Raw genomic sequence first — 12,491 nt, 5'->3', positions numbered from 1 at the left:
AAGAAACGGAGATGGAAAAACGTTTGAACTCCATCACAATGGTAGCAACCGAAAAACCCGACTTAAGCGATCATATGCTCCAAGAAATCGAACGATTACGCCAGGAGATAAACTCCATGCGCGGGAACAATACGATACCTACGCAATATATTCCCAGCACCGCGGGACGCTTTCTCGACGAACAGGCGTCTCCCGCATTCCAACACGGAACCAATTATGATAGTCCAAGGGTGTCTTTCAGGGAAGCACTTGAGACTATCCCGCCATTCGACGGTCGAAATATCCCCCTCTCTCAATTTATACGAGCATGTAGACGCGCTAAAGAAATATTCCCACCATCGTCCGAGCGAAACCTAACCCGCCTACTTCTTACTAAGTTACGCGGGCGAGCTATATGCGCCGTAGAAGACGAAGAGTGCGAAACGATAACTCAACTTGCCGACCTCCTGAATGGAGCCTTCGGATCCCCGAAAACCATCGACCAGTATCGTGGGGAGCTGAGCACAATTTACCTTAAACCAAACGAGCATATCCTTGATTTCATTAGCCGCGTAAAAGACTTGCGATCTTCTATAACGGACGCGGAACGCCGAGCGCAAGGAATGCTATCCGTCGGATCAGTAAACGAAATCGACGCCTTAACAGCACGATCTTTCTGCGAGGGCTTGCCACTCGCCTATAGGATACAATTGAGACAAGAACACTATCGCGACCCGTTTCTAGCTTTTTCACACGTCAAAATTCTCGCGAAAAGATCGGAACTAGACAATGAAAGATTCGAAACTCCGCGCCGTTCATACGAACGTAACGTATATCCGAATGAAAGGCCTTTAGCCCACTCGACGCCCATAAAAATAAACACGGAACGATCTCCTAACAACAGATGGACTCGAGCCGAGTACTCGCCGCGCGTCGAACAAACACGGCACAGTAACGCGCCGTTTCCAAAAGCCTATAATAGTACACAGTCACAGAGACCGACAAACACTTACAGAACGGAAGACGCCAACCGAGGGGGTCCCGAGAACAATAGACACGAACGAACCAGTAACAACAAATACTGTAGGTACTGTAAAAATCCGGGACACGAAATAGAGGAGTGCCGGAAAAGACAATACAATAACTCACGTCAGGGAAACTCCCCTCACCCCTCGAGGCCCAGGGACGAGGCTCGAGCGGGAACGTCTCGGGAAACAGATCGTCCAATACGACTAATAAACGCGGAGCAAGCCCTGGAGAAACCAGAATCGCCATGCTAACTCCGAACGATTTTTCGCACGCGCCCACCGTTTCCATTGCCGCGGACGGTTTAGCACGCAACACGAATTTCATGATAGATACTGGCGCGGCACCCAACTTGGTTAAACAAGGCCAACTAAGCCCCGATTGCGTTATCGATAAAAGCATAACTATTTTCCTTAGCGGAATTACAAGCGATAAAATCGAAACGCTCGGAGCGACAAGTATAAAATACCTCGGTCACAGGATCGACCTCTACTTAGTCCCAGACGACTTTCCAATTTCCCAAGGCGGAATCCTAGGATTCGAATTCTTACGCGACGCGTCTAAGATAGATTATTCCAAGCGCTGCATCGTGTGGCAGCAAACGCAAATCCCTTTTAACGATGCTCAGACGGTAAAAATCTCGGCTAGATCGCGGGCCACCGTCTCGCTCCAAGTCAGCAATCCCGAGGTCAGCATAGGATATATTCCGCGAATTCATGTGAACGAAGACATCTACTTAGGAGATGCCATCGTCACTAATCGTAACGGCACAGTATATATGAAAGCCGTTAACATAAGCGACAAGGACCACGAATTGTACTTACCTAGGGTAAGATTACAAGAGATCGAGAAAATTTCCAAATCTTGTCCACAGAACCTCGAGGATCCTTCATCCTATCTCAAGGGTCATAAAAGCACCCTCCTTAACCTAAAATTCCAACGCACGGGTCACATAAACACTGAGGACGGTCCCTTAACCCTAGGGCATCTGGGGACCAATCTCATAAAACATAACGACATAAAACCTCAACACGTCGCAGCGTTGACCCGACAAAACACACAATCTCGTCCCGAAGAAATAAAAACACTGCTGCGGCTTGAACACTTAAATGCGGAGGAGACTAAACACGTACATAACCTCATAAACGTCTACAACGACTTGTTCCGTCTCCCCACCGATAAATTACACTCCACAGACGTCACTACACACACAATCCCGACAACCGACGAATTAGCGGTCCACACGAAACAATACCGATTTCCGCCGATGCACAAGGAGGAAATTAATAAACAAGTACAAGAACTCATCGAGAACGATGTCATTCAACCATCCACTTCACCGTACAACTCCCCCTTGTGGATCGTGCCAAAGAAACCGGACTCGAAAGGTAACAAACGCTGGCGCATGGTAATAGATTATCGGGCGCTGAATGAAAAAACGATCGGGGACGCGTACCCCCTACCGAACATAGTGGAAATCCTCGATCAACTAGGAAGCGCGAAGTACTTTAGCGTATTCGATTTAGCATCGGGTTTCCATCAAATCAAAATGGATAAAGCACACGCCCATAAAACGGCGTTTTCCACACCGTACGGGCATTACGAATTTAAGAGAATGCCGTTTGGGCTCAAAAACGCCCCCGCGACATTCCAAAGACTCATGGACCAGGTACTCACCGGACTTCAAGGCGCCGAACTATTTGTGTACCTTGATGATATCGTATTATATTCGAGCTCACTGCGAGAGCACGAAATAAAGTTCCACAAATTGGCGGAACGACTTAGGAAGGCAGGACTGCGACTCCAGCCCGACAAGTGCGAGTTCCTCCGTAAAGAAGTCACGTACCTGGGACATGTCATAAGCGAAACTGGAGTGAAACCCGATCCTAAAAAGATAACCGCGGTTCAGAGTTTCCCTCGCCCTAAAGACCCGAAGAATATCAAGCAATTTCTCGGGCTAGCGGGATACTACCGGAGGTTCATACCTAATTTCTCGAAGATAGCGCGCCCGCTTACCGATCTGCTGAAAAAGGATGAGACCTTTGTTTGGCATAAGGAACAGGAGACAGCCTTTACGCACCTCCGCGATGCATTGTGCAAAGAACCGATACTACAGTATCCGAATTTTACGAAACCTTTCGTTATAACTACCGACGCATCCGGATATGCAATAGGCGGTGTCCTGAGCTAAGGGCCGATTGGCAAAGACCTCCCTATAGCCTACACCTCCAGGTTACTAAATAAGGCCGAGCGAAACTATTCGACTATAGAAAAGGAACTATTAGCAATAGTTTACAGCGTAAATTTCTTCAGGCCTTACATATACGGTAAGAAGTTTAAATTGGTCACGGATCACAAACCTTTGGTGTGGCTACATTCAGTAAAAGACCCATCTTCCCGTCTTGTCCGATGGCGTCTAAAACTATTAGAATACGAGTATGAGGTATTATACAAAGCAGGAAAAATAAACGCCAATGCAGACGCCCTCTCGCGAAATCCTACCCCAGACCCTATGCCCGAAGTCGAACGAGTCCTCCCTCTCTCACAAATACAAAGATTGTCCGACTCCAATGAATCCCTATTCCCCGCCAAGAAGAAGCGAGGCGCAAAAACTCCACGAATCACAAACAAGCTGGATTGCGGCGAACAGCGTCCCTCACCGACCCCCGATAATTCGAAATCAGAGGAAACAAACTCGCCCCCTAGTTCCAGCGAGGACAGCGACTCGGAAAACGAAACCGATAGCAACTCCAGTTCCAGTAGCGAGGAGTTATTCATAAACGTAAACAGTCCTTTCATTCCACGGGCCGCCGTGAGGCCCCGCGTGATAAATATCCCGGACAATTTCGCGACCCGAAAAGATAACCTTGTCATTTTCATAACGCAACAAGGAACACCGATCGACAAGGGAGCCCAAATATTGCAAGTAGCGAACTCCTTGCCGATGACCAGAGATGCAGCTTTGGGCAGGGCAAGAGTAAGTCGCGAGGGCACCCGACGCGTAATTTCTCTCGCGGTAAAGGAGAGGATTTCCGGCGTTACCGAAAAGGAAATAATAAAAGAAGCAATACACTTGCTACTAGACGTTATCCGAGAATTGGGCTTGCAATCGATCTGATCAGTAAAGGCAACGTTGACAATGTAGATTGGAATACGATATATAACCTCTTAATTAAAATACTAGACGAAATCGACATAAGAATATTTATTTGTACGAACGACATAACGGTCCCCGGGAAGGACCAAAGGGAACAAATTCTCGCCGAAAATCATTGTTCCGCGGTAGCAGGACACAAGGGCATCACCAAAACTTACAATAGGATTAAAAAACGCTACACTTGGAGCGGTATAAAAACTGATGTCCAAAATTTCGTCAAAAACTGCCGCGCGTGTCAATTAAAGAAATTGGTTCGCGTAAAAACCAAGCAACCAATGATCCTAACCGACACCCCCGATTCGGCCTTCGAAAAGGTCTCCATGGATATAATGGGTCCCCTCCCAACCACGAAACAAAACAATACGTACATCCTAACTATACAGGACCTGCTAACCAAATACTCCCTTGCGATCCCACTCCGACAAGCAGGAGCGATACAAGTAGCAGAAGCATTTACTAACGACCTTATTTGTACATTCGGCGCGCCAAAAGCGATCCTCACCGACCAGGGCTCACACTTTATAAACAGCCTCATGAGGACAGTAGCCCGAAAATTTAAAATCAAGCAATGTAAGACCACAGCGTACAGACCACAAGCGAACGGATCGGTAGAACGATCACACCAGGTACTCTGGGAATATTTGAAGCAATTTGTTGATAAAAATAGTGAATGGGATCAAATTTTAAAACTAGCATCGTTTTCGTATAATACGAGCGTACATGAGGGTACAAAATACACTCCGTACGAACTCATTTTCGGGAAAATCGCGCGGGTCCCCTCGAGCGACCCGGACATCGAAAGCATGACTAACGAAAGCTATACACAATATTTAACCACACTATTCAACAAATTGCGCGATTCCCAAACAGCCGCACGCGAAAACTTAAATAATGCTAAGAATAGAAGTAAGAAATACTACGATAAGAAAATCAATACGCGTAAATTTAAGATTAACGATAGCGTTTATTTACTTAAGGAACCTAACAAAGGAAAATTAGGAGACCAATATACAGGTCCCTATAGGATAATAAAGATACTAGGTAAAAATAACGTTAAGTTAGCTATAAGCAATAGTAAGACTAAAACCGTACATATGGACAAGTTAAAGCCCTCACCACATCAAGCCCCCACCCTTGAAGACCCCCACTCCGAAGACGAATATATCTCGGACGCCCCAACGGAGGACGGGCCAGTAATCAACCAACCACGCTAAGATGAGGACTCTCGCAATTATCCTGGGCATGGCCTTCCTGGCCCCACTATCCAGCGGACTAATCGGATACGACTGTGGAGGACGGGGCCTGAACATCACAACACTCTCCCTCTTAGATATCGAAGAGTGTAAAACCAACAGCATCGAACCTAAGAAGGAGGAAGTCTATATACAACTACTCCAACTCAGTGAATTCGTGCATACTCCTGCCTACCAATGCAAAATCGAAATAGACCGGACTATATTTTACTGCGGAATGCACTCTCATTGTTGGAACGACTCCGTCGATCTCTGTCGAATCAATAATATATCTCCCGATTGGAGCTCATGGAATGCTCCGATTTGCGAATAATAACAAACGAGTTTTTACGCGCACCGCGATGGGTCGAGGACGCTTTCACACTCTAGGTGGATCGAGTAGCTTGGGGTAGGGGAGAGTCCTCGCATTCCATCGCGCGGCTTTGCGATGAGTCTAACGATTATTCCGCGATGAAACCGAACTGCTACCCGGCGACAATCTATCACGTTAATTTATATTCAACCAACAATAAATAATAATACGGTGAATTCAAGTGAGTGATATTGTAACCTGTTCGATTCCCTTCAAGTAACATTTCCTTCACGGAAGTCGGATTCCAACCGGCGATTTCTCGACCGGCGATTCCCCAACATATAACTGGTCCTTCGAGCCGGATACAACGGTCGTTACGAATCACAGTGAGTTTTAACGGATTCAATGGTGCTCGGTAAGTAACATATTTTACCGAAGTTATTACAGTGCCACCGCTCCGATCACCGCGGGTGCCGCGCAAACACGCGCCGTCGCTCCACGCCCCGCGTGTCTAGCAAGTTCGGTGCCGTCGCTCCGCACCACGCGTGTGCCACACTTACAGTGCCGTCGCTCCGATCTTCGCGGGTGCCGCGCAAACACGCGCCGTCGCTCCACGCCCCGCGTGTCTCGCAAGTTCGGTGCCGTCGCTTCGCTCCGCGTGTGCCGACCATACACGCGCCGCGGCTCCGCGCTCCGTGTGTGTCACGCGTGCATTGACGTCGCTCTGCTGTACGCGTGTGCCGCTACGCGCGGGGCATCGAAGCTCTTCACGCGTACTGTGCATACCAACGTCGTCGATTCGCTCGCCGAGTGAGCATCGCACTTTGCGCCTGCAATTAATTGGCTGCTACGCTCTTTGAAATGGAAGCCGCAATTAAAAAACAACGGGCGACCGCGGGCTACATTGAGCGCTTCTGGGACAACTTGATCAAAGCCGGAAGGGACAAAATGACTCGTGCGTACATGACTGCTCGCCTTGAGCTCCTGGAGTCTTATTGGGCAAAATTCTTTGATGCACATGATTCCCTGGTAATATGCGACAAAATAGATCAAACGGATTATATCAAGGAGGACGTCTATGGACTAATTGAAGAGCACTATCTTTCAACGAAGTCCCGCATCATAGCTCACCTTCAGACTACTAAGTCTATGGAGACGACGTCGACAAATGCGGATGCCGGTTCCGTCCTTCGCCAGATCCAGTTACCGAAAATCAATTTGCCTACGTTCGACGGAGACCCATTGGCCTGGGAGGGGTTTCGGGATCTCTTCAAGTCTCTAGTGCATGAAGTGGACGGCCTCGCACCAATTCAGAAGTTGCAATATCTTAAGGCTAGTCTTGCCGGAGAGGCCGCCGCAGTAGTTTCAAGCATTGAAATGTCAGCTGAAGGCTATGCCCTGGCGTGGGACGAACTGGTCTCGCGTTTTGATAATCGAAGAGTGCTCTTAACGACTCACATGCGAGAACTCCTGCTTAGCGCGCCAATTGTCAAACAGTCATCCCAAGAGATCAATAGATTGATCAGCACGGCGAACCAGTCATCACGCTCTTTCCGGGCCCTGGGAAGACCGGTGGAACATTGGGATGACTGGTTTGTTCACATTATAGTGGGCAAATTAGATTCATCAACGCGCCTCCTGTGGGAGTCGTCACAGGAGTCGAGTTCGGACTTTCCGTCCTTCACCGAGCTGAAAACCTTTCTCCTTACCCGAGCTCGCGCCCTGGAAGCGGCTCACCCGCGTTCAACAGCGATAACAGGCAAAACAAAGGGAGGCAAACGCAACGGACGAAAAACCGATGTATCGTCACATTCCTCCAGCACTAGAGAGGGATCTCAGTGTCCACTCTGCAAGGCACGCCATCCGCTCCGATCGTGTGACAAGTTTAAAACCTTCTCCGTAGAACAACGTCGAGACCAAGCGAGAAGGAGTAAAGCCTGCTTTAACTGCCTAGGCCACAACCACGCAGCAGCGGCCTGTCCGTCTATCAACCGATGCCGGCACTGCCGGGAGAAGCATCACTCACTCCTGCACATCGGGGTAATACAATCAGCCGCTCCAACGATACCTCAAGACTCAAATGCGGCCATCACCTCATTAGAAAAGTCCGTACATCAAGCTGATGCGACGGCAGTAGCCGCCTTGGCAAGCACTACGAATAACACGGTTCTTCTTGCGACCGCCATGATAAAACTGATCTCGCATTCGGGTCGTACGGTTAAGGTGCGAGCATTGTTAGATTCCGGGTCTGAAGCCTCGTTTGTATCAGAACGCGTCGCCCAACAGCTCCAACTACGCCGCCGGAGAGTGAACGTGACGGTCTCCGGCCTGCAGGGGGTAACAACAGGGAGAGTGACTCATGCAGTATCTCTCATGATCGGAAGCGAACTGTCCTCGACCCTACGGATCGCTATACCTACTGCTTTAGTCATGTCCAAACTTACTCCATTTACTCCTGGCAAACAGGTTCACAAAGGGCACTGGCCTCACCTACGTGGCATCCAGCTGGCAGACCCAAACTACGACAAACCAGCCTCGGTAGACGCGGTGCTCGGAGCCGACGTTTACGGAATGCTAATCGAGAGTGGAGTTAAACACGGACAACCCGGAGAGCCGTATGCTCACTCTACCGTCTTTGGCTGGGTATTGATGGGCGCAATTGGACATACGAACTATCCGCCCGGAATTGACATCGCAAGTCACCATGTAACCATTGAACAGGATCTGCGACAACAACTACAGCGGTTTTGGGAGCTAGAAGAGGTGTCTGGGGAGTGCCCACTCACCCCGGACGAAGCTTATTGTGAGAGGCTGTTCGCAACGACACACACTCGTGACTCAGATGGACGTTATGTCGTTCGCCTACCCCGTAAGCAAGAGCCCTCGTTAGAGCTCGGAGATTCAAGGTGCGGGGCACTGCGTTTACTCTTAGCAGCCGAGAGTCGACTACGGAGAAACCCTTCACTCTACCAGTCATACGTCGAGTTCTTGAACGATTATTCTGAACTCGGCCACATGGAACCGGTGCCAGAAGCAGAAATTAAGGGCAACGGTTCATACTACCTGCCACATCATGCAGTGGTTAAGACAGCTGATCCAAGCGGAAAAATCCGGGTAGTTTTTAACGCTTCCTTTCGAACGAGCACAGGAGCATCTCTGAATGATCTCCTGCTGCCCGGCCCAAAACTTCAAGCAGAACTTTGGTTAATACTAACTAGATGGCGGTTATTTCAAGTTGCCTTCACCACGGACATTGTCAAAATGTTTAGACAAGTTCGGATTAATCGAGAGGATGCCGATCTTCAGAGGATAGTATGGCGGGCGGACGCCGAGTCAGAGGTTCGAGACTTTAGACTCGTCACCGTCACCTACGGTACGACACCGGCTCCGTATTTGGCAATCAGAACCTTGCTCCAATTGGCTGAAGATGAAGAGTCCCGGTTCCCTCAAGGAGCATCAGCAATCCGCAACCACACTTACGTAGATGACATACTAGCTGGCGCCAACACTCTTGCAGACGCCCTGGAACTCAAACTTCAACTGGAAGGCCTACTCCAAGCAGGAGGGCTCTATCTAAGTAAATGGGCTGCTAATCAAGCAACGCTCTGTCCTGAGGGGGATCAGGGGCAACGATTTATTGCAACTAACGACAATGTGGGTGCCCTAGGCATCCTTTGGACTCCCACCAAGGACACACTTGGCCTAAAGGCGGTCCCGTCATTTGATGTGACGACACAACCAACAAAACGCTCCATACTTTCCTTCGTGGCTAAGCTATTTGATCCCGCAGGCTGGGCGGCTCCTGTAATAGTAGCAGCCAAAATATTAATACAAGATCTGTGGATGGCGGGTTTAAACTGGGACCAAGAATTGCCCCCGGAGTTACAGACTTGTTGGTTGAAATACATTACCCGCTTACCTGAACTGAATCTATTACAGATACCTCGGTGGACCGGTATTCGCACGCCAATGGAACTTTATGCCTTCTCGGACGCCTCTAAAAGAGCCTATGCCGCTGCGATCTACCTGCGAGGGCTCGGGCCGCACGGGGACATTGAAGTGACTCTCCTGCTTGCTAAGACCAAGATCACTCCGATTAAACCAGTCTCCATACCTAGACTTGAGTTGTGCGGTGCTCTACTAGCCGCCCGGCTATTGTGTCGGCTCACTAAACATCTGAAATTGGAGAGCTGCCCTCTATACGCATGGACTGACGCAAGGGTGGTACTTGCATGGCTACGAGCACATCCCTCACGTTGGACACCTTTCGTAGCCAACCGGGTGGCTGCCATACAAGAATTAATGCCGGGGAATCATTGGCACTATGTTGCTACGTCAGAAAACCCTGCAGATCTAGCTACACGGGGCATCTCGCCATCGGAGCTGAGAGACCGACGCCTTTGGTGGTCGGGACCCCCATGGTTGGGATCCCCGTCAAGTGACTGGCCAAGTGAAAGTGATGCTCGACAGGAAGTAACCGAGGAGCGGCGCACACACGCTACCACTCTAACTACTGATAAAATCGACAATGATGTCCTTACACGATTCTCATCATTTTCTAAATTAATTAGAGTTTCAGCATACTGCCTCAGGCTGCTACGAGACGTTGAACGACCCCACGCCGTTCATCTCACTGCAGATGAACTGGCACGCTGTCGATTGCGCTGGTGTCGCATCGCTCAGCACCAGGACTTTGCGGAGGAGATCAAGGTCCTCTCCCGCGGCTCCCAGCTGGCCCGTCGATCCCCACTACTGTCGCTACGGCCCTTCCAAGGACAGGATGGGCTGATAAGAGTAGGCGGCAGACTTGCTCACGCACCGTTGGCCTTTGCCGAAAAACACCCGATTGTTCTCGCCAAAGAGAACCATCTTTCGTTACTCCTCGTGCGCGATGCACACGAAAGAACCCTCCACGGCGGTCCGCAGCTCACGAGGAGCGTGCTCTCTCGCCGTTACTGGATTTTGCAAGCCAACTCGCTAATTAGATCCGTTGTAAAACAATGTGTAAAATGCGCTCGTTTCAGGGGAACCACTTCTCAACAACAGATGGGCCATCTACCAGCGGATCGAGTCAGACCGGCCCGACCGTTCTGGACCACTGGCGTGGATTACGCTGGACCCATCAAGCTTCGAATTTCCAAGGGCCGCGGATGCAAAGGCTACAAAGGATATATCTGCCTATTCATTTGCATGGTCACCAGAGCCGTGCATTTGGAAGCCGTATCGGATCTCACCTCTAGCTCATTCCTGGCCGCTTTTAGGCGTTTTGTGGCAAGGAGAGGCCGTTGTGCGTACCTGACTAGCGACAACGGTACCAATTTCCGAGGGGCCGAACGAGAGTTGCGGGACCTATTCAACGCCGCTGCCGATTTTTACAAGGATTGTAAAGCCCAGCTGGCTCAAGACAGCACGGAATGGGCTTTTATCCCTCCCTCTGCCCCGCACTTCGGCGGACTCTGGGAGGCAGGCGTCAAGGCCACTAAGTACCATCTCCGACGCGTCTTAGGAGATCAAATACTTACCTACGAAGAATTGACAACACTACTTTGTCAAATCGAGGCGTGCCTCAATTCAAGACCGCTCTATCCGTTAAGCAATGATCCAAACGATTATACTGCGATCACCCCTGGGCACTTCCTTATAGGAGAGAGCCCAGTTAATGTACCGGAACCGCCCACCCTGACGGATACCCATGGGAGGGCTAACTCTAGGTCTATTTTGATTACTAATCTACGTGATCATTTTTGGAACAGGTGGTCGCGAGAATACCTTCACCATCTACAACAATTGGGTAAATGGCGGCAACGCTCGGAAAATCTACAGCCAGGCGCCCTGGTTCTCATCAAGGACGACCTCTTGCCACCAGCCAAATGGTCCTTGGGACGGATCAGCGAGGTTCACCCCGGGGACGACGGAATTGTACGCGTGGTCACGGTGGAGACGTCAACTTCAGCTCTCCGCCGCCCTATCACCAAGATCTGCCCACTTCCCATCAAACCTGCAGACCTGACCGCGAACCACTCAGGAGAGCAACCTAATTAAGATATCTAAAACCCAGACATCTCACGGCGGGCGGCGGGTCTCGGACCAGCACCTCCTTGTTTCGTCTTAAAGACGAGGCGGGCGGGATGTTGGAACGACTCCGTCGATCTCTGTCGAATCAATAATATATCTCCCGATTGGAGCTCATGGAATGCTCCGATTTGCGAATAATAACAAACGAGTTTTTACGCGCACCGCGATGGGTCGAGGACGCTTTCACACTCTAGGTGGATCGAGTAGCTTGGGGTAGGGGAGAGTCCTCGCATTCCATCGCGCGGCTTTGCGATGAGTCTAACGATTATTCCGCGATGAAACGGAACTGCTACCCGGCGACAATCTATCACGTTAATTTATATTCAACCAACAATAAATAATAATACGGTGAATTCAAGTGAGTGATATTGTAACCTGTTCGATTCCCTTCAAGTAACATTTCCTTCACGGAAGTCGGATTCCAACCGGCGATTTCTCGACCGGCGATTCCCCAACACTCATATAGCAGCGGTGCAGAACGGAAGACAGGAGTATATCCACGAAATATCGGCAGATACATGCCGAAAATTGCACGAAACAGGGACCATATCTCTAGGAGTTAACCAGCACATTACTGGGATTAAGCCAAATGCAACAAACCTAAGAGCAATGACACTCGCAGGATCAGTTAAGACAGACGGAAAATGCAGCGGCACCCAGTTCAGCGACGCATACGGTTCATGGGACGACGTGATCGTGCAAGCCTCAG

The 12,491-nt window shown here is 49.8% G+C and overlaps 1 protein-coding gene across 1 annotated transcript; it reads left to right on the top strand.

The window, feature by feature from the left end:
* The first annotated feature begins 6,568 nt into the window (after positions 1-6,568).
* On the top strand, positions 6,569-11,749 carry LOC114932857 (uncharacterized). Its single transcript, XM_029305264.2, has one exon. The coding sequence runs from the start codon at positions 6,569-6,571 to the stop codon at positions 11,747-11,749; it is 5,181 nt and encodes a 1,726-aa protein (XP_029161097.2).
* Positions 11,750-12,491: the final 742 nt, after the last annotated feature.

Source organism: Nylanderia fulva, unplaced genomic scaffold (genome assembly GCF_048542155.1).
Source record: "Nylanderia fulva isolate GAGA-0341 unplaced genomic scaffold, ASM4854215v1 Scaffold195, whole genome shotgun sequence".
NCBI lineage: Eukaryota > Metazoa > Arthropoda > Insecta > Hymenoptera > Formicidae > Nylanderia > Nylanderia fulva.
Note: the sequence above shows the minus strand (reverse complement) of the source record. Positions and strands in the feature narration are given on the sequence as shown.